This window comes from Archocentrus centrarchus, chromosome 12 (genome assembly GCF_007364275.1).
Source record: "Archocentrus centrarchus isolate MPI-CPG fArcCen1 chromosome 12, fArcCen1, whole genome shotgun sequence".
In the NCBI taxonomy this organism is placed as follows: Eukaryota; Metazoa; Chordata; class Actinopteri; order Cichliformes; family Cichlidae; genus Archocentrus; species Archocentrus centrarchus.
This window is the reverse complement of record NC_044357.1, coordinates 1,473,651-1,497,082: the sequence shown is the minus strand read 5'-3', so window position 1 is coordinate 1,497,082 and position 23,432 is coordinate 1,473,651. Positions and strand designations below refer to the sequence as shown.

The following is a 23,432-nucleotide window of genomic DNA, read 5'->3' as shown; positions in this document are numbered from 1 at the left end:
TCAGCTGTGCTCTAATGGCAAGACCAGATGGCCAGGGTGCTTCAAGGTTTGGCTCTAGCACTACGTGTGATGCACCCACCATACTCTTGTTTAGTCGGCCGCACTGCACCCCCATCACTTTGTTACGGGGGATGGTCACTGGTTGTCTACCCACTCTGGCTACATGGGGCTGATTTTCAAGCTTTGGCTTTTTCAAAACAGATAAAACAGCCTTTGCAGTTCTGTGACCTACCTCCAGTGCTGAGCAAAGTCTCTTAACCATATGACCGGATCGCATGCAGTCTTCATGTGTGTCATTGGTCAGGGCTAATTCCTCAATCACATTAAAGCCGATTATTGGGCGTTCCATATCGTGGCTTGCCACCAGGATGGGGACCAGGACAGGTTTGTCGCTCATTCCAGCTACAGCATCTTTAGCTAAAGTCACTTCAATCCCCATCCATCCCTGATATGGGATGTCAGTTCCATTTGCCGCTGAAAGCTCGAACGATCCATCTTCAAGCAGCTCAGTCACCGGTCTGACTTCCACATCTGGCAAATGTTTTCTTTTCCAGCCCATTCCCACTACTGATACCTGTGAGCCCGTGTCCCACAGTATTGTAGTGTCCACTCCTCCTAGGGAGGCTCGAACTAGACACCTCCTCCCCACCAGTTTTGCAGTTTGCAATTGTTTACCAGTGAGAGGTGCTCCTAGACTGAGAAGATCTGCTTTCTCTGCGCTTTCAGTGGGACAGTGCAGGATTTCAATTTTGCTTGTGCTGGCTCTTACGTTTTTCATTCGGCAACCTGCTGCCCAGTGCTCAGTACTGCCGCACTTGTAGCAATGAGCACACCTTCCATCAGGATTGGACTGTTGACATTTTTGACATTTTCGGCTGTTCCCAGTCTTAGGTTGGGTTCTGTATTTTCCGTTTGGCTCTCCATTCGCTCTTTGTTGAGACTGCGGGCTCTGCTGAAGGGTTGCAATGTGTGTTGTGAGGTTCTGAATAGCTTCACATATGGCTCTGTTACCTTGATCCACTTTGTCCATGAGTGTATCACGTTTATTTGCTTCCCCACCTTTGTTCTTGTTGGGTTTAGACACATGTTCGCATTCAGCTCCTTCATTTTCCTCATTAATTGCTGCCACACTGATCATTTTGGTTTTCGGTGTGGTTAACAGCTTGTTTCTCCTTTCCATTTCCAGACTGTATGCAGCCGTCATTTTCTCCAGAAGAGCTTCATCAGTCACTTTGGGGGTTTGTAAGTGTGGTTTCATGTCTGTTCGAATGGTGTCATCACGAAGACCAGTCATCACTGTTTGAAGGAACTGGTTTTGAATTAGTTCTGCACTGTACTTCAGACCAGACTTGACTCTTTCTGAGGCAAGGACAGTTTGTTGTCTCATGTCCATGGCTCGCATCAGAAACTGTATGGGCGTCTCTTTAGGTTCCTGAACTGCACGTGTGAGGGAATGATACAGCTCAGTGGAATCTTTTTCAATGTAGTGGGTCCGCAGGATTTGTCTGAGGGCTTGCAGCGTCAGGTCTATCCTACTCTCTAAATAACTTTTTAGTTTTGTTCCAGGAGCTATTGCTTGAATAACAGCTTCGACAACTTCTCCCTCATCATATCCTTTTTTCAGTGCCTTTAGAATCTGTCTTTCCAGACTTGAGTATGTTAATTTGTCCCTTTGATTTGGTTCCCCAATCTGTCCAGTTATTTTTAACTCTCTTCTATACAGCGGGTGGACAAAAGAGACATTTTGGCTAGCTATAGCAGCTGTTGCATTCATGGTCAAGTCACTCTCCCTTTGTCCCTCTACATCACTGGGTGCAATTTCATTTTCGGCCACAGGGTGGCGCTTCTGGATGACATTTTGAGGCAAGGGTACTTCACTGTACTCACATTTCTCTTTTAATTCGTCGATTTGGTCATTGAGTTTCAGCAAAACAGACATTCCTTCATCTTCTCTTGAGGTAATATCTTCTCCCTCTATATACTGAAGAATACACCTTCTCAACTTACGTGCTACGTCGCTGTCACGTTCATCTACAGTTAGGCTGAGGGCTGTACACACATCCTTCAGGTCCTGTGCTTTCAGACTCAACAACTTTTCTTCTATCTCAGCCACCAGGCTTTCCCAGTCAGATGACATCCGTTGCACTTCGGCCATGATCAAAACGTTTTACCTTCTTCCTCGGGGCTCTTGGAGTCTGTAGCTTTGGTTAGCAGCTAGTGCTAGCTCGCACCGAGTCCGCATCTGTCGCTCTCTCTCGTCTTGCTTCGCGGTGAAGAAAACACTTCAACCGGGCGGAAACACCAAGTTTATGTTGCCCTCTTAAAAAGACAGGATTCCATCTTCAGTTCAGCAACTTTTTTTATTCCCGATTCTCTGAATGACTCCACAAAGCAGGCACAAACATGAGCACAGATGAACGAGAGAAAGTAACAAAAAAAAACATTCACCAGAGGTTGCACCGCTCACCAACCTCGCGATAGTTGATGGCATCACATCCTGAACTCTGACCCCATAGTAGCAACATTAATCACAGTAATATTTGGCATAACATCAAAATAAAATAGAAACGTAAAATATTTACCTATTGTTTAAATCTGTTACTGCCAACTAAATAATTGAAAATACAAATAAGATTAAAAGGGATATTTCAAGGTCGCAACATTATCACACAGCAGGTACAAACAAAAGGTGACCACTTTCATTGAACTGAAAACTTTGCTCTGCGTGTTTGTTCTGGGACTTAACACAGTAACAGAAGCAGGATTCATAAAGTGTGAAGTTACACAGCAATTACACAACAATATAGACTTTAAAGTGTGCTTACATAACTTAAAATGGGTCATGCCACACCAAATGATGCTTTAGCAGCAATGCTTTTAAGTGTGGATGCATTTTATTGCTTATTAATGCAAGTCTCCATTTTTAAGAGTAAGCGTGTTGTTACTTTTTAAAAGTTGCGTAGCGTTGCTGTGTTGTGTGTATGAGCACAAACACAGAAGTTTTAAAACTTCTACTTTTATTTCATTTTCTGTGTGGAACGAGAGACTTGGTGTGTGTAGTGTTCTGTCTGTGTCAGCAGGATGCTATAGTAACACAGCCATAGGAAGAGTTTCACCTGAGACGCACAAGTTACCAGATTACAGTCAAGGATTTATGCCCTAATCAGTGCCTAATAGATCCTAATCACAAAATTAATCCACACATTTACCCTAAGCTACAGAATCACTTCTTTTTTCTTTTTTTTTTTAGATCAGGTGAGATCATTTATGTGCCTATTCAATGAATACTCTAATGGACACATTGGGTTTCAGTATCTTGGCCAGCGAGAGTCAGACAGGGTACAGCAGGATTTTGCTAAACACACTTGAGTTTGAGTATAAATTTTTGTAAATTTTACATCTCTGAAACCCCCACATAGTAAGTCCAGTTTTCCCTCCAATCACCCAGAACAGATTTCCTAGATGTAGTAGTGTTGCATTTTGAAGACAGTCTGTAGAGCAGGAACATAACAACAAAGTTGTAGTCACTAAATATAATAAGCACTAAAACTCTTATTTGCATTGTTTCAGTTTCAGCTATTTTATTGTCTGTATTATCTGTAAAAAATCCAAATGAGAGAAGCACTCAGAACTTATTACAATGCCCTCTGAGTAATGAGATTAATGAGGAGAGACCCCTTGAGTGTCAATCAATTCTTGATTGGGAAATCCAATTTAGAGACACTGAATTTTTTTTTCTTTATTTAAAGAGGTTTCTGGGAATTAAGAAGCTGTTCACCCCTATGCCTTCCATCCATCCATCCATTTTCTGACACATATCTGGGTCCAGAACATGCTCCAGGACATGAGGACAGAAGTGTAAGCAGCCTACAGGAGACACCAAAGCATTCCCAAGGCAGTCAAGAGACATAATCTCTCCAGCATGTTCCAGGTCTGCCTAAGGTGTCCTCCCAGTAGAACATGCCTGAAACATCTCACCTATGAGGTGCCCAGGAGGTGTCCTAGTCAGATGGCCAAATCATCTCAACAGTCTCCTTTCAATGTGGAGGAGCAGTGGCTCCACTGACCATGCTCCTCTCTAAAGGAGAACCAAGACACCCTGTGAAAGAACTTCATTTCTCTCACTTGTATCTCGTTTTTTCAGCCACTGCCCACAGCTCGTGGCCATAGATGAAGGTAGGGATGTAGATCGACCGATAAACTGACAGCTTTGCTTTCATGCTCAGCTCTCTCATCACCCCAACAGATCAGAACAGCATCCGTTTCACTGCTAACAATGTAACAATCCACCTGTCAATCTCCCCTCACTCATGAACAAGACCCCAAGAGACTCATGGGCCCATTATGGGCCCAATATAAAAAAAAAAACAAAACAAAACAAAACTCTGCAATTTCTTTTGCTTCCAATTTTGACATCTTCTCCTTCTATGCCAGTATTTATGTAGAGGCTTATATCAGTCTGACCGATCATGCAGCAAGTACTCGCACTTTCAGCACTGGTGTGGGGACACGACTGTTTCCACCGAACATGGCCAATGCAACAAGTATAATGGGCTCCATTTGAGGCAGTAATTCCTCACCTACCCAGAGTGGGCAGTCCACCATTTTCCTGTTAGCTGGTGCGTTGTGCTGTTGTGAAGCTGCAGCTGGGTTGAAGGCACAAGTGTATGATTGGGTCTTTTTTTACTGCTTTTTAAATGATATAGCTGTATAAAAGCACAGAGATTCACAGATTTACAGAGGAACAGTTTGAAAATATGATACTTTGTGGAAAAAACGTTAAAAGAAAAACATCATTTCTTTGCTTCCAGTTTTGATGTTTTCTCTTCCTGTACAAGCGCTGATGTTGAGATTTTGTCTGAGTAGCTACAATTATCGTTCAGGAGAATACTGCAGCAGGTACCTGCGATGTCACGATGGATGTGGATGTGGCTGTGTGATGATATCACCAGCAGTGAGGCAAAGCAACCAGTGCATCCGATATAATGGCCCCATGATGAGTCCTAAAGGGATTAATAAAGTTTTATCTAATCTAATTTATTTCATTTCTATTAATCTTTGTAACATAGTAAATGATAAATGATTCCCTTTCCTTACATAACCAGTCTGTTTTTTGTGTGTCTGTCACACCTTCATAGACTCACTTGAGCCCACCTACCAGCAGCTGCAGAAGATGAAGCTAGACAAGAGCCCGTTTGTGGTTGTCTCTGTCATCGGCCAGGAACTATTGACGCATGGTTTCCATGGAGCCTCGGTAGTAGTCCTGGAGGCGGGGCTGAAGATTGGCACGTGCTCGCTAAAGCTGCGTGGATCCGTCTACTCTGCCCTGAGTTCTGCGTACTGGTCTTTAGGTAATGTGGAGAAAAGTATGGCCTACATGCAACAGGACCTGGAGGTGACCAAGACTTTAGGTATGGAAAACTTGAAAGTGGTAGTTTATAGTGTGTGAAATAAAGCTACAGTAAAGGTAACTTGCTAAATTCTTCTCGCACAGGTGACCAGTCAGGGGAATGTCGAGCTCATGGGAACCTCGGCTCTGCCCTTTTCTCCAAAAGCAATTACAGAGAAGCACTGGCCAATCACAGAAACCAGCTAGTGCTGGCCATGAAGCTCAAGGACAGAGAAGTAAGTTTGCAAGTTTGTAGAATGTCCTAATGTGTATTCATAAGACAACACTTTTGTATAGATCTGCACTCACCCACTCTTGGCTTAAATGTTCTTTGCTTCTGAAGACAGCAGGTTGGAGGTAACAGTCCAATTATAGTGCAGCAGTGTGGAGAGTAACAGGGTACTTAGCAGACGAGCTGGGACATTACAGTAATTTGACTACAGAGCTTCACTCTTAATGAATATATTTAGTAGGGTGCTCACTGAAAAAAAGGACATTTGAGTCATTATGTTTTAAAATGAGTAAAAGACCTGTGATCTTATACTTGACATCTAATGCCAATCATCTGATAACCTTGCCTCTGGAGGCAACAGCCAACTGGTGTAGATCTTTCTTTAAGACTGCAGATAAATTAATAAAAGCAAATAAAAAGCTAAACTTTCATCAGACAATAGCCAGTGGTTATGTGCTTTTTTGCTCCTCAAGATTTGATTTGGCATTGCAACTGAGACAAGAAGCAAAGAGCAGTGACTACATGTTCTGTACTGTAATGATTGATTTCTTTTTTGGGAGTTTAGCTTAGATATATTTAATATTTTAGAGTCATGGTTGATCAAGTATATAACACATGACAATAATGTTGCTACACTGTCATGAAACTGTTTGCTCTTATATATTATCTTCCGTTTTTCCTTATCTTCTGTCACACTCTCGTCCTTCTTGGAGAGCGGTTTTTCATCGCCTCCGGCCACAGCTTAACTCGTCAGCCTTCTGCAGAAACACTTTGGACAGTTGTGAAAACCATAGTTAATTAGATTGTGGTTACAGATTAGATTTTGGGCCTCTTTATGTCCCAAAGTACAAAGTAAAGCTGTCAGGTTAGTTGTGTGTTTTTATTTCATATTTCGTTGAATCTTATGATTTGTGTGACAAATATAAACAACCGTGCTCATCAATGCTTTCTTTACTGTGTGTAGCAGAAGCACAGCTCTGTTATCAGCTAGATTAATAAATAACAAGCTGTTGTCTGACTTGCTTTCTGTCATTATGATGTTCTTCATTTCACAGTTTTCCTGCAGTATGTTCATGTCCTTTTTTCATTGTACACTCAGAAAGAAATTTGGACTTGTTTACATCATGGTCTGTTGGTTTTGTTGGGTCATTTTTTTTGGGCTTTTCTGGTTATTATTTTTGGAGTTTTTAGTTTGTTTTTCATTGTTATTCCTGCGCTCTAGTTTTAATTACTATTTGGTTGAGTTTCATTATTGCTTTGTTTCTGTGATTATTTTAGCATTCCAAGTTCTTTCAGAATTATAATTATGGGTTAAGCAGTCTTGGAGTTTGCTGTATGATTCTTGGTATTTTAGTTGATTGTAGCCTCCCCTGCGTTTCTCTGTGTTGAGTATTAAGCTGCATACACACAGCTGATTACTGTGTCTCCCAGCAGTTAAGTCAGCAAGATGTTCTATTGCAAAGTTTTATTATGTCTGTGTTTCAGCCTCTCTAACATCCTCTGAGGTTCTGCTGGACCCTCACACACCAGTGGCTCAATACTGCAGTTGAACACACACACTCGGACATGCACACGCAGTCACTTAATAGCATGTGATTGCATGCTGGATCTAGAGAGCCTGATTGAACACCTGTCAGTAAGACAAATGAGGGTCTGAGTGAGTTCATTTTGATGAAAGCAGTGAAGCAGCAGTCCTCTTCGTCTGGATGTGTTTTTGTCCACGCTTCTCAGTGTTTGTCTGTGTCAACACCTAGTTAAAGCATCGGACCAGCTACAGGTTTTAGCACATTCATTTTGCACACACACACATATATATATATATATATATATCTGCTTTTGTCAAGAACTCAGAGCTCTGAGTCAAAACCAGATGCTGTTGTTTCTCTTTTGAAGCTTGTGTGTCTGTTTGGAAGTTGTGAATGCACCATAGAGTCCAGGGCATGTATTGTTGACAGACGGTTATTGAGCTTCTCCTCCACAGGTGTGCAGCTTAAGGCGACTCAAACACGGTCATCAACAGAAATCCATATCTCCTGCTGTGTGTTTGCTCTGCTGTGTTATTTGTGTTTATCTGTGTGGTGTGAGAAGGTTTCAGTGCAGCATGCTTCCAAACAAAGCTCCAGAAAGCTGGCGGGAGCTTTCTTACACTTACTGTTACAGTTAGATCAAGATTAATAATAACAATAAAAACATTTATTATAATAATAATACGCATTTGCCCCATGCTATGAACAGTAATCAAAATTTGTCTGAAAAAAATTTTTAAAAGAAGAAAAAGATCCTGATGAGACACAAATAAAAATATTTCCATCAAATCAAGCATGACATTAATTCATTAGTCGAGTTGCAGTCCCTGCAGATGAGCAGAGCTCAGTGCCGGCCCATATTTGGCTCATATGGAGCATACAATTTAAGCTGCCCACAGTTGCTGCATACCTGTAAGCCACTATGCAACCCTCCTCATCACACCTCCTCTTTCTGATGCAGGCGTCTGTTATCACTGTAACAGATGCTCTGTTCAGTAGTGAGGGTCTTGTTGCTTCTCCTTTGGCCTCTGGCTTTCAGTGTGTAGTCATGGGAGGATGGGGAGGTCCCTGAAACAGAGGCACGCCACCAAATATAAAAGGAAATGAAAACAACAATCTTTTTCTGACTATACATGGAAATATACTTGTATACTTTCTTATAGACTGTTAGATAATAAGATTATTACCACTTCTTTTAAACTTGTCCACATTAGTGCATTTAAACTATGAATTGGAGTTCAAAAACAAGCCTGCTCACACCTACTCTCCCCACGCTGCCTCAGTGTCTCCCCCTTTTACCTCACACATGCCTTTCTCACCACTTCATACACTGACAGGTTTAAATCTCAGAGGCAAACCAGTCTGAACCAAGCTGAACATCACCTTCCTAAACCTCATGCATCTGGTTTTATCAGGCACATGGAGGAAGCAGTGTCAGCACTAATCTTTCTCTGTCTCTATTCATCTCTCTTATTCTGTTTCCATGCATTAGATCTAGACACCCATCTTCTCACACCTTTCTACTCACATTATTTTATTTTTTCCCCCTGTTTCTACCTCTCCTAGCTCTTCTAATGAGATTTGCTGCTTTTCTACAATACAAATCTAATCTAATGGCAGGCTAATATTATTATGTTTTGATTTCTTCTTTGTGCAAAAAGACAAGGATTGTCAGTCTCACTCTCACTTTCATTTATAGAGAAGCACAGATATAAACAATATAGACAGACCCAGACACAACATGATTGGATTTTTTTGTGTGTTTTCTCAAAGCAATATGTCCTTAAGGGAAATCAAACACTTGTCTGACCAGTTGACTGTACACACAGAGGCCTCATCGTCATTTATTAAATCTCCCTTTCCTGCCTACAGCTCCACCGCGGATGTGTCAACTGGATTTTATGTGTTTACACTCATCACTCGGCTGGGAATTGGGATTTCTGTAGACGTGTGCTGTCATATTTTTCACAAACATGCGCACGGATGTGAACACGCATGAGCAGAAAGAAAAGAGCAGGGTATTCTGACGTTAATTAGGAGTGGTAAATTCCACTAAAGGTCAGTTTGGCTGTTTTCAGTGACAGTTTTTAGCGCTCATTAAAGCTCTGATTTAAAGGGACATGCGTGTGTATTACCTGTCCCATATAGGCTGCATTTGAAATGAAGTAGATATTCTTCTCAAACTCCCCCGGGGCCGCAACTAACACTGTATTTTCATTGCAGCGTAGTTTCCTTTCATCCATATAAGTAAGAAAACTGTGAAAAATGCTACTTATAATTCCAAACAGTCCAAAAAATGAATTTGAATAACCTGCTTTATTTGGCTTATAGTCTAAAATATATTAGGCTTTGGATCCATAAACTGCACAGACACCTCCTAATTAGTACTAATTAACTTGACATTTAAATACTTTAAAATTGGAGCACAGTCATCTTGGAGAGACTGCTCTACAAAACCAATCTATATTATTTGTCCAATAAAAATGCTCCAAAAGGCAGCGCTATCATGATGGAGAGGTTGGGTTCAGTGGCTGGAATTAGCCCAGGTTAGGCCTAGAAAAAAGCTATGAGCAATAGCTACCAGTGTCAGAACACACAAGCCTAACTTTAAACATTGGCACAATTTAAATGAATGAACTAAACATTAAAAAATGAAAGAAAAAAATCACTCCACTTACAGCCCCATACAGCTGTTATAAAGATTAACAATTCGCTATAGTCCAGGCTGTAAACATGCGCTATATACAGTAACATTCACATCTGAAGTTGGACATTTTAACAGTTAGTCTATGGAGGGACTGATTTGCTTTTAAAAGCTGCCTCGAGTGGCTATTAAAGGAACTTAAGTTTAATAGCCACTTGAGGCACATCCAGGATGGCTTCATTTTTCAGGCCCGGAGGCTGCCTGCTTAGTTGACTAATCTAAAGCCGATCTCTGCAGCTAACAACACATTCTTTAAACTTGCAAACATAGCCAGAGATAGCTTTGGACTTCCTTTTTTGTCTGCCTGTCCCTTGTGGTTTGCTTTGAAAGGTCAAATTCCCATTTTAAAGTTTTAGTGTGTGTGTGTCTGAGTGTGTGTGAGTGAATCTGAATCAAAGAGTGGCTGAGTGGCTGCTGTTTGTGCTCAGATGGCCTCTAAAGTTAATTACTCTCCCTGCGATTGCACCAAAGAGATGATTCTTACAGTGTGAGTCTTTACCTCAGGACAGGGTTTATTGATTGTTACATCTCACTGTGTGTTCACAGATTTGCACAGTGCTGGAGTTCAGCAGATTGGAGTCATTATCATAGCGCCAAGGGAACAACACTTTTCGTATAGGCTGTTTGAGGTGTTGCTTCAAACTGCAGCACATTGACTCAGTGTTACTGTAACAAGCTGAGACTCTGCAGGCTTTTTCTCCAAATACTGAAGAGATGGATTGCTTGATAGAAACTTTTCAATTAATTCACTAGCAAAAAAAAAAAAAACGGCAGCAGTTAATCATATAAAATAGGACTTAATTGTGATGCTCAATTAATATTTTTGTGTGCAAACTGTTGAAGTAGCAGGTAAGTGAATTGGCTAAATAAGCATCATATAAACTTGGAACACAAACTTGATTTTGCATTAATGAATATTCTGTAAAGCATGTGAGACTTAAGTGATATCAGTTCCTATTGTTTCTTTCTCTGAAAGACAATAAAAAAGCAGTCTTTAAAAAGCCTTAACCCTTACCACTGTTAAAGGTATTATCAGAATCCTCAAAGACAAAAGAAAAAGAAATCAGTAAAAAAAAATATTCCATCTGAATCAGTTCATTGATGAAAGTCTGCTTACCTCATATGCTGGATATTATTGCACCAACTGTGAAGTGTTACGCAGGTCCATGGTTTAAAGAGAGCAAGAGTCTATTGGTGTTTGTCTGGGGAAGGAACCCTCACAGTGGATCCTGTGTCCCCCTTTCTGTGTTTTGATAGTAGGGTCATTTTTAAATCAATTGAATTTTACTGCTTACTCATTTTTTATGTTTATACTTCCCATAAGCCATGTGGACTAAACTTTAAGTCTGTGAAATAGGTGCGATTATTTCTTGATTAAAAGCAGAGGAACTAATTCTGTAGGAGTTGTAGACTTCCGATTAAAGCTGGGACATTGGTGAGTTTTATGGATATGGGTGAAGCCAAGTTATAGCACCTGCTCTGCCAGACTTCTAGTTTTCTTACACATTCCAGTAAAATTTATTAACCACGCAAACGCTTTAATCTTCGTAAGTGTTGTAGTGGAGTCAGTTTTATTGAGAATATGGAACTAAATCCAGGAAATCGGCGAGAAGCTATTTTGTTTCATTTTTCTTCTGATACCAATTTTGAATCCTTTCGAGCTCTTTAGCAGCCCAAAGGTTAAATGTATCTGTTTTTCATGGTGCTCACCCCATATTGGTCCGTATTGTGACATAGAATTACGTGGCATGGTGTATAAGTCATGGTGCACAATATAATTAATATGTACAAACTCATTCAGCAAAACAATCATCAGGGCAGCATTTACTGTGTTCATAAACTCAGTGACAATTACAGGGATTTTTTTATATTGCATGTTTCTTTTAGCAATCAAAGGAGTCACCCCCTGCTGGTCATTCACACAAACACAAATGGATTTAGGCACTTCAACATTAGCTTCACTTTTCAGGCCCATGGGTAACGTCACTCACACGACCACAATACCACATCTCCACCTCTTCACTTGTGAATAGTCTCTGATTAAAATAATGTTAGGCCCACACAGGCATAGAGACTGGTTTTCAACTACCTGGCAACCACCAGTCCCTAGGGAACAATGATTGTTCCCCAACCGGTTGCAAGTAGTTACTGGAGGTTGCTGGCAGTTGCTGTGAAATTGATTGCTAAAGTGCCAGTCACACAGGCCTACAGCCAGTCAGTGAAACCCTAGTCACCACCAGTTGCTATAGAAAAATGTATATTCCCCAGTGAGTTAGCAAGTGGTTGCTGAATTTCGCTTACTGTCACTAGGAGGTATATGGTGCCACACAGAAAACCTCTTTGTGACTGCTTTGGTTGCTAGCAGATTGTGATTGCAGATTGTCGGCCTCAGTTTGTATGGAAAGCACAGCTTGTCTGCAGATACCAACTCTTCGCTAAGCGGTAGTGAAACACAAACTGGAAACAGAGACTGTTCACCTTCACATAAAACACTACACCTTTTGAAATGTTTTGGTTTCAGTGGTAGGGCACAACTTACTGTTCTCCGTTTCCGGCTTGCATTACACGTTTTCAGTTTTCACTACTGTTCGGTGGTTAATTAGCTAGTTAGCAAGTGTTTGCTGATACTTCAGTGTCTTCCTAATGTACCAATCTGCTAGCAACTAAAGCAATTAGAAGGAGGGTTTTGGTACAGCACCTTCTTTGTGGCCAATTTTTCCCAGCGACAGCCAGCAACCTCCAGCAACCACTTCCAACCAGTCAGGGAATACTCATTTTTCCCTAATGACTGGAGGTTTCCAGGGGGTCATTGACCGGTCTCTAGGCCTGTGTGACTGAGGCCTTACCGATATAGGATCATCCATATGTGGAATATTTTGTGCTTACTTCTGGGCTCTGTCATGTGGTCCAACTTTATACACATTCTATCATATAAACCGGTCTGTGTGTGCACGCACATATGGATACATTAATTAATGAATATGTCAATGCACACTGCTGCTCTTGTCTCAATTACTTGTTTAATTTGAAACAAACTCTTCCTCACACATCGTATCTTTTTTCTATGACTCCACTGATGGCAAACTGATCAATACCAATAACCTCTAGATTAGTTATAAATGGCAAGGCAGGTTTTAAATTACTAAGGCAAGAATGTAGTGACTGGGTCTCTTTTCTTTTTCTGTTTAATCAGAAAAGCAGATAAGAGTAAAAGAGGGATCTGACACAATCTGTGTGTGTGTGTGTGTGTGTGTGTGTTTGGAGGGGCATGAGTTCATGGCCTTATTTTCATTCACATGCACATATGACGACAGCAACAGCGTGAACTTGAGTTGAAACACTCATCTTGATTTGCATGGTAATATGCCTGAAGAAGCCCTGCAATTAGCAGGACGAGGGGTGCTAGAAATCATTAGAGAGCTCAAAGTGCGATAAAAGGGTCTCATGTGCTAACTAAAATGGAGTAATAATAGAGTCGCTAGAGCCTGATATAAAGCTGAGGTGGTGGCAGAGGGTCAGACTCTCACAGCGGGGTCTAAATAAGATGTGAAAGACGAGCTTTCACTCGTGGCACCTCCAAGATGTGCGTGTCTTCCAGGGGCAAGATTCTATTTGGGATGGGAGGAGGCGATGCCTGATTTTTCTCACTTGTTTATTCTGACTCCTTTTCCATTCTCTCTAAATGACCCCTGTCTCCTAGAAATTGCACTTTTTATACAGCTGTTCTGCAACAGAACCCGAAAATAAAAACAGACATTCTAACACAAATTACATTTTGAAGGAAGAGTAATTGCACAGATGGGATTACATCCATGTAATGACAATATAATGACGTTATAATTGCTCTTGTTTTTCTGAGTACATTTCAGGCTTCTCGTTATCTGTTATGTAAATGGATGGATTTTTAAAAGTGAAAATGTGAACATTTTCAGAATGTACTTCACATTCTGGTGTTTTTCACATAAGTTATTATCAAATTATTTTACTAGTCCAACCCACCTGAGATCAAATTGGCCTGTGTGTGGTCCATGAACTAAAATACGTTTGCCACCTCTGGTGTACATGACTGTGTTTATCTTTTTTTGCTGGATACTGACCAGTGTGTGCTGTACATGTGTGATTTCAGGCTGCATCTAGTGCTCTGAGCAGTCTGGGTCATGTGTACACAGCTATTGGTGACTACCCCAATGCGCTGGCCAGCCATAAACAGTGTGTGCTGTTGGCGCGACAAAGCCAGTGCAGGCTCTCCGAGGCTCGCCAGCTGGGCAACATGGGTGCTGTGTACACTGCGCTGGGAGACTTTACCAATGCTGTCCAGTGCCATGAGCAACATCTGGACATCGCAAAGGTACAGTGCTAATGTAATGTGAATCAGTGTAATGTATTCTTTGTTGTTGTTTTTTATTTAGCCTCTGCATAATGTAAACAAGACTTTTACCTCCAAGGGAACAGCACTTTTTAATGTCTTGGTGTATTCAGATGTGTTGCTGCTGTTTTTTAGATTTTTGATATTTCTTTTTAGTCCGACCCACATTTCCTAAGATTTGACTGACTCTGCACCATCGTTTGGCACAAAGATTTTTTAACATAGAAGTACAGCCCGCCCTAGCTTCAGCTGATATCTCTTCGGCAGCACGGTTGTTTTGGATATAAAATCATATCTTTATTTCTTTTTGGAAAATTTGAGCTATTTTCAACTGATTGATTTCTGGAAGCTTTATAAGGAAGATGTTTCTCAAACAGGCTCAAAATGTGAGGCTGTACCCAGATAGAGTCACTTATTAAATATAAAGCCACCATCTATGTCCAGTAATTGCATTTTGAATTATAACTCTATGTTGAGAAGTATAATCTGTATTGCAAGACTATGATGAATTCAAACAGGAATGCAGCTCCTTTTCTGCATTGATCTTGTGCGTATTTTAGTAAATGTATCAGCTACTGAATGCGGTCCTTAGTAGCAAAGTCACCATTACACAGCAAACAATTCATGACTTAATTACACTGCATGCTAAGCCTGCAAATGTTTAACAGATCTTAAATAAACACAAATATCTGCCGATTTCTCTTTTTATACACTGCTCAAAAAATTAAAGGAGCACTTTGAAAACAAATCAGAAATAAATGAGAAAAAAAATCATGCTGGATATCTATACTGATATGGACTGGGTAATCTGTTAGGAAAGAAAGGATGCCACATTGTTTGATGGAAATTAAAATTATCAACCTACAGAGGGCTGAATTCAAAGACACGCTGAAAATCAAAGTGACAAAATAGTCCATTTTGCCAAAATTTCATTGCAGCAAATCAAAAGGGTGCTCAATAGTTTATATGGTCCCCACATGCTTGTATGCATGTCAGGGCATGCTCCTAATGAGACGATGGATGGTGTCCTGGGGGATCTCCTTTCAGATCTGGACCAGGGCATCACTGAACTCCTGGACAGTCTGAGGTGCAACTTGGTGGTGTCGAATGGACTGAAACATAATGTCCCAGAGGTGTTCTATTGGATTTAGGTCAGGTGAGCGTAAGGGGTCAGTCAGTGGTAACAATTCCTTCATCCTCCAGGAACTGCCTGCATACGCTTACCACATGAGGTCAGGCATTGTCATCCACCAGGAGGAACCCAGGACCCACGGCACCAGTGAAGGGTCTGACAATGGGTCCAAGGATTTCATCCCAATCCCTAATGCAGGGGTGCCCAAACCCAGCCCGCGGGCCACTCCGGCCCCGCCCCCTACTTCCGGTCCGCGAATTGATGCCAAAAATAACATACAATTTGGCCCTTTAAGTTACTTTTTTGACATTTCGCCGTACCCTCCAATTAAGAGGGTTAAGCGAAATGTCAAAAAAGTATCTTAAAGGGCCAAATTGTATGTTATTTTTGGCATCAATTTGTGGACCAGAAGGGGGCGGGGCCAGAAGCGGCCTGCAAGTTTGGGCACCCCTGCCCTAATGGCAGTCAGGGTGCCGATGCCTAGCCTGTAGAGTGCTGTGCATCCCTCAGCGGATACGCCTCTCCAGACATCACTGAACGATGTTATAGGCAGCATAACGTTGTCCCCAGCTTCTCCAGACCCTTTCAGGTCTGTCACATGTGCTCTGGGTGAACCTGCTATTATCTGTGAAAAGTACAGGTGCCAGTCGTGGACCTGCTAGTTCTGGTATTTTATGGCAAATGCCAATCTGTAGGAATGGGGTCTAATATACAGGTTGATGGTTTGGAGGAAGTAACTACTGAAGTTAACTCAGAAAGATCATTCATAGAGAAAGAGACTAAACAAATAAGCAGCTGAACATAAAGATATGTCTTTGAGAGGGTTATGAGGACTTTTTTCTCTAATGTTAGAATTTTATTTGTGAAAAAATTCATGAAAGCCATACATAAGATGTGCGTATTGATGTGTCATGCTGGAGGAGCTGGACTACCTGTGCAAACTCTGTAGGGTCCAGGTATTGACTTATCCTATCAGCAGTGACACTGACTCTAGCCAAATGCAAAACGAGTCGAAAAACTGTCAGAAAAGATTAGGAGGGAAAAAATGTCAGTGGCCTCCACCTGTAAAACCATTCCTGTTTTGGGAGTTGTGTCATTGTTGCCCCTCTAGTGCACCTGTTGTTAATTTCAATAACACCAAAGCAGCAGAAACTGATTAACAACCCCCTCTGCTACTTAACTGACCAGATCAATATCCCAGTTTAATTGACAGGAAGATGCACTCTGATTAAAAGTCTGAAAAAGCAAATACACTGTGTAGCTTTCTCTTTAAAGCAACCTAATTTTTATGAAGCAACCATCTGTTGAACTGCATGTGTATCAGGAAAAATATCCTGCCTACTGAAACTTTTTTGAAGTAATTTTTTTGAACATTTAAGGTCAGTTTAGCTGGGAATGTTGCCATGTGTTTGATGTGCCTTCGCTTTATCTTCATACTCCCCAAAAAAGTGTTTTAACATTCTTTGAATCAAGTATCCCCGCCGAATACATTTTTGAAGAAAAGGATCATTTTAGTATATGTTCATCTTTAACAGTTTGGGATAGCAAAAGAAAATGTAGAAGTTGTGATTTCTGTGGAAATTCCACTGTTTGCCATCAAATAACAATTTAATTTCTTAGTGACGGTGAAGTGATGGTGTGTTTGGCAGAGTTTGGAGAACCAGCGTGAGGAGGCACGAGCATACAGCAACCTGGGCAGCGCTTACCACTCCCAGCGGGACTTTGACAAGGCCATATCATACCATACGAGAGTGCTGGAGTTGGCCCAAGAGCTGACCGACAGAGCAATTGAGATGCGGGCATATGCTGGTCTGGGGCACGCCGCCCGATGCATGCAGGTTAGTATAAAACCATCTAAAAGGCGTGGTTAACTGCAAAATAAGGTGCTCACCAGGGTTATTATAGTTAACGAAAACGAACGAAATAACGAAAACTGAAATTGAAAAAACATTGTCGTTAACTGAAATAAATAAAAACTAAAATTAAAAGGAAGAAACGACAACTAACTAAAACTGAATTGTGAGTTTACAAAACTAACTAAAACTAACTGAAATTATAGATATTGTTATTTTTTCAAAAGTCTTTTGGATTGATATGAAATCATTTTTTTCCTCTCTCCGAGTTTAAGCTCGGAACGCCGTCGGGCAAATGGGTGCGCATGTGCGTGCGTGCGCATGTGCGTGCGTGCGCACACCGCGCTGCTCCTCAGAGAGTCCCATGTGGTGTTTTTTTTTTTACTATGATAGCACAGATAGCAGCGAGTGTCTTGTTGTGGATGATGAAAAATGTACGGAACACTTCTTAGTCAGGAAAAAAAACACCAACATCAAAGTAGACCTGAGAAGCGCACACAAGGCAGCTACGGAAACCGCTCTCATCCTACAAGGCAACCCGGCCTGCACCTCCAGAGAAACGTGACTACTCGTCGGGTCAACGCAGCCCACAACGTAGTCCTTGTGCGTTTCCGGCTACTTTATCAGTCAGATAATAACAATCAGGACTAATAATCAAAGCATCAATATAAGGACTCACAAATGTCAGCAAATTCCTGGAGGGAGCTGCTGAAACTATGGGAATGGACGTGAAGAAATGAAGAAAGTGAAAAAACAGGGACAAATATGTTTGCATCCTAAAAACTGAGCACAAAGAGCGAGGACCAAAAAAACTCCGAGCACACAACCACAAGGTAATTAACACACGCAATCCAGCTATACATGCATAAATGCGGACATGAGGTCGGACACTTCCGTAGGCTACATAGGCCGCAAAGACCCTGCAAGTCTAATCAGCGAGCATCTAACCAAGTAGCTCCAAAACAGAAGCAGCATCAGGTGGAGAGAACATCAGGATGCAGCTGGATTTGAGCTTTGACTCCTTCAAGGAGTTTGTTTTTGTCAAACACCACATGTAGCTGTTGTTAATCTGCTGCACTGAGGCTGAACTTAATTGGGAGTTTATTGTAGAATTTATCGAGTTTTGGAGTTCATATTGTTAGCAGTTTCTCCCTGTTGATGTTCATGTGTGTCCTATTACACACATTTAGCATGTAGTTCTGCTGTCTGTGAACAGTTGGTTGCTGAATTTATTTCTTTAAAGGGTATTTTTAAAGCGTACCTGATTAAGTATGAAAATACTAAAAGTAATACTGAAACTGACTAAAACTAAGCATAAAACCAAAAATAAAAACTAATAAAAACGAGCAAAACCACTCTGAAAACTAATTAAAACTAACTGAATTAGAGAAAAAAAAGTAAAAACTAACTAAAACTAAACTATAATGTAAAATCCAAAACTATTATAACCCTGGTGCTCACTAATGAAACACATTGTGATGAGAATGTAATAATTTTGTTTGGCTGATCCTCAGGACCTGGAGAGGGCTCGTCAGTACCACCAAAACCAGCTAGAAATTGCTCAGGAGCTGCAGGACAGAGCAGCACAGGGCAGAGCCTCTTCCAACCTGGGTAGGTTTGATGCAGGGTCATAGTGGACCTGGCTGAGGTAATGTAATTGGTGTGTTTTCCCATCTGGCATCTAAATCTGGGCTTTTGTTGTGGGGAGTTAAAAGACAGTATGCTTTTCTTAGCTTTCTTAGCTTTGGTCAAATGGAAAACATTAGAATAGAACACATGTATGTGCAGAAGAAGTGACTGTATTTTATATTTTGTATTTTACTGTTTTCTTATGGGGCGATTTGCTGTTCCCACACTTTAAAGCCTATAGTTATATTGGTTGTGATATACTGCCTTGACTTTACTAAGAGGTAAAATAATTCTCTATTAAACATTTATGGGATCAGTAAGTGAGTATCTGCTGACATTCAGTATATATACAGTGAGAAATGACAGACAAAATGAACACGGCAAAATTGAAACAGTAATGAAGGTTACCTGAGAAAAGCTGGGATAAGGTAGCATAAATCTGAAGGACTATCCCATCCCTGCAGCCCAAACCCACCACTGTTCCCTGTGTGATTCCAACTCATTCATGTGTTTTCATCTGTGTATGATACTACATGATGTGGCTGGAGATTATAGCATGTCTTCTAATTCTGAGATATGTATATAATGAGGGAGTTGACAAATTCTCTGACAAATTCAACTGTTTGTTTCTGAAGCATAGTTAGTGTTTTCTAAATATATATGGGGTTAATTAAGCCATTCAGCCACATATTGTGAACGGCACCACTCTGTATTTAAGCTTGAGTCGCCTATGGATCCTGTGCAGCTGCAATTACATGCGTAAATAATAAACTAAAACAAATACAGCTTTGATTCCTGTTAACATTTTCTAAAATAATGATTAGACTACTTGACTTCAGCAAATCAAGCATATAAACTATATATTACATTTTTCCTCTAATTTTGGGAAATGGGAGTAAAAACATGCATCATACCAGAAACACCACAGTTGCTAAACTTAAGTCTTAAGGCCATACTCAATGTTGATTTGGAAATGCAATACATATATGATTAAAACCAATTATGAATAAAAAGTTAAAATGATTTGATTAAAAAAACTAAGCCTATCAGTTAATCAGTTTGCCTATAATATGGAAAAAGAGTGGAAACTGTGAGTATAGATAAGAAACTAAAATTGTTGGGTTGGAGAAAAAATGAAATAGATATTTGAAATTGGTCAAAGGCTGGGAACCATGGGATTATGGTTCAAGGAAAACCAAAAGCAACACAGCATCACATTATAGTCAACCTCAGTGATGCAGTAAGTACCCCAAGATAAGAAGTTCCATATGAAAGAGCAGTTTGAATCAATATTGCAGTATTTTATTGCCTGCCACCAAGACAAAAATCATTGGGAAGAAAATAAACAGTAAGATAAGACAAATGTTGGAGATCTAAAAATCAAGTGGCACTGTCACCCTACAGGGTACATACAGTACTTTATCATACTGTATGATATCAGCAAGGGTATAAAATTGCTTTTTCTATGCTTTGAGCTCAGAAATAAAAGAAGAAACATTGAGTGTGTGTGCCTCTGAATAACAGAAGAACAGGCTTTTGAGGCTCTGCAGTACAATGACTTTAAATTAGTAGTTCATATTCAGTTCAGTCCATGATCTGGCATTATAGTCAACAGCATGCAGGATGCTGATGCCAGAGTGCTAAAGGTTTATGCATACAATATAACTCATGCAGGAAAGAATGCTTATTTTTGCAATCTATTATTGGAATATTCACTGGGAATGTTTGTTTTTTTTAAAGTTGCAGCAAAAAGTTCCACCTCTGCTGCAACCTCCTCGAGCTGACAAAGAAATGCATCAGTGATTTTTATTCACCTAAAATGAAACCCAGAAATTGGCAAAGGAAACAGAACAGACAAAGCAGATTGCTTTGTGGTAAAAATTCCCAAATATCATTGATCATTTCATCATTTATCACCCTCAGATCTCAAAGTTGTCAACAGCTGGGTTTGAAAAACCACTCAAATTATATTATTACCAAAAAGCTCATTCTCTCAAAACAGCCAAGTTTAATTTACTTTATCATATTACTGAAAATTACTTATATGATTACAGTTCCACACACAGATGCTGCAGTTTTGACATCTCATTAACTAAATTCAAGGATGGTAGCTTTAAAATCATGTGATGGTTCCTGCTTTTGAGGGCCTATCACATGACTGTAGTAGCGCCTCTCTGGACAATCAACACTGATGTTTTATTAAGCAGGTTCTGGTTTCTGCGGCCGCAGTGATATCTGAGAGGCAGTGAACCTGACTCCACTGCTGAGTGGACAACTCACCCCTTTGTGTGTGTGTGTGTGTGTGTGTGTGTGTGTGTGTGTGTGTGTGTGTGTGTGTGTGTGTGTGTGTGTGTGTGTGTGTGTGTGTGTGTGTATACAGCACTGTGCACTAAAAGTAAAGTGAGAATGGTTTCAAACATAATGCCTTTGTAATTTCCCAGCTACATTTTCTGCGGATTTAGGCTGTTTTCTCTTTTTTGATGATTATTTTTTTATTGTTTTGCAACTAAAAGGGGAGCTAGAGTTTCTGGTTTTCTATAATGCAATTCCACAGGTGCATCCCCCAATCACTAAATTTGTTCAAAGAATCCAAACATGGTCATGGTACAAAGAAAGTACACTCAACAAAAATATAAACGCATGAAACATTTTCCTATTTCATCTCATAATTAATCAACAGTGTATAAGCACAACAATTTGTGTATACACTCAGTATCATTTCAGGCTTCAATAGCAACCAGTGTTTCAGATCTTTATGCAACAGTCCATGTGCTATCACAAAGCGAACACAGCGTGGTCAGCGATTAGAGTATTTGCAGACATTTAGATTTTTACAAACACTGAAATCCTAGTTAGGTGTTAGCTTGCTATTTTTTGTTTCTCTCTCTTTTACGATAGAGAGAGAGAGATTATGTATTCTAAAATATTTGTTTCACTCAATGTCTGCAACGTGTCCGGGTCCTGTGCCTGCAAAACCCACCCAAATTATCACCCCTCCACCACCATGTTTGACATTTGGTATGAGGTGTTAATGCTGATAAGCTGTGTTTGGTTTTTGTCAGAATGGCGCGGTCCATTATGGCCAAACAGCTCCACTTTGGTTTTGTCCAAAGGATATTGTTACAGAAGTCTTGTGGTACCTCTCATTCATTCATCCAGGAGCTGTTTCTCATGCTGCCCTTCTGCACCTCAGTTAACAACCAACATCCTTTCTGGCTTCCCTGATTTTGGTTTGATTTTTGAGGAGCTTCCTCTACAAGCATCCTGGCTCTTATACCCAATCGCTTGTAGGATTACTGTGGCAGTGGCATATACAGGAGCTCACTGGTTTCAGTGATACTGGTAGTGAGGATGGTGTGTAGAACAGTGTTCACATCTGCAAGCATCTCCTCTGACCGCAGTTCCACTTGAGGCTGGTTCCAAATGTGAATCGGTCCCATGTTAAAATGCCAAAATTTACAGTATTAACAAACAACACAATCATCCCATCCAAATATGAGAACTTCTGGCTCCAAAAACCAGCACGGCAGTGGGAAAAGCAATGAGGTTTCAGAATGTGGAGTCCAGAAGTCAGACAATGACGTCATAATGGCTTTATCCATCTTTTATATACAGTCTATGGAACATATCTCAGGTAATATTAATTGAGCAGTTTCCACCAGTCTTCTCAGTGTATGTCACTGCAGAGCTCTTTTAGAACAATTGAGTGGAAGGCGTTTTATTTTCTGTCTGAAGTACGTAAAAGGAAAGCATGCACACCGCAGTTTTTCAGAAGATACTTTGATGTGTGACTATAGGCTACTGCTGAAGTCGCTGACAGTCTCCTGACAGACGAGCTTCAGTCTGTGGTTCAGATCAATGATTCACATCATCATTTATGGATGATTACGGTCCTTTGGCTCTGAATGCTGACTTGACAACCCTTAACTCCGCTCCCCTCTGATGTGTCCTCTCCTCCTTTCCTCTTCTTCTGTTCTTCAATTTTCAACCCTAATTTCCTCCTCTCATTTCATCTTTTGTTTCATAATCACTCCCTCGCCTTCATCCTCTATCATCTTTTAACTTGTTTCTTCCTCTCTTTATATCCACTACATTTCCTCTTTTTCATTCCTTCTTTCTTCCTCCTTTTCCTCTCCCTCATTTTACTTCTCCTCTCCTTCTCTCTTCTCTGTCCTTATGTTCATTCCTTATCTCCTCGCCATTTTTATTTCTTCCTCTTGTAGAAAAAATTTCAAGATGGCGCCGGTGAGGTCAGCAGCCGTCGTACCTGCTCCTACGCTTTGTTTGTATATATTAGGTTTAGCTCTAATTTTGGACTTTATAATTCCGCCTGCTCTGTGTCATATCACGTATGACAGACAGACTCTTTTTAATATCAAAATACAGCACTCTGGCTGTATTCTGACACCTTTTTCTCCCGACCCGACTTGGCCTCAGGAGATACTGCGTTTCCAGTGGGCCAGCTCAAACAAAGGACGGACCAGGTCACGGACAAGGCCCCGAGGGAAAAGAGCCGGCGTAAGAGAGAGGCTGAGGCGCAGAGCGCACCAAACGCCACTGCCGAGCATCCTGTTGGCTAATGTCCAGTCACTGGATAACAA

The 23,432-nt window shown here is 40.7% G+C and overlaps 1 protein-coding gene across 3 annotated transcripts in view; it reads left to right on the top strand.

Annotated features, from left to right (window-relative positions):
* The window catches only part of ttc28 (tetratricopeptide repeat domain 28), a 178,780-nt gene that overhangs the window by 109,627 nt on the left and 45,721 nt on the right, over positions 1-23,432 (top strand). For 2 of the 3 annotated variants that reach the window (XM_030742337.1, XM_030742338.1), the window contains 5 exons: positions 5,139-5,411; positions 5,495-5,625; positions 13,978-14,199; positions 16,999-17,187; positions 18,717-18,813. In XM_030742337.1, coding sequence (XP_030598197.1) covers positions 5,139-5,411; positions 5,495-5,625; positions 13,978-14,199; positions 16,999-17,187; positions 18,717-18,813 — 912 coding nt within the window. Of the gene's footprint in view, positions 1-1,891; positions 1,959-5,138; positions 5,412-5,494; positions 5,626-13,977; positions 14,200-16,998; positions 17,188-18,716; positions 18,814-23,432 lie in introns of those variants that run through there. The other variant, XM_030742339.1, reaches the window with a different exon arrangement.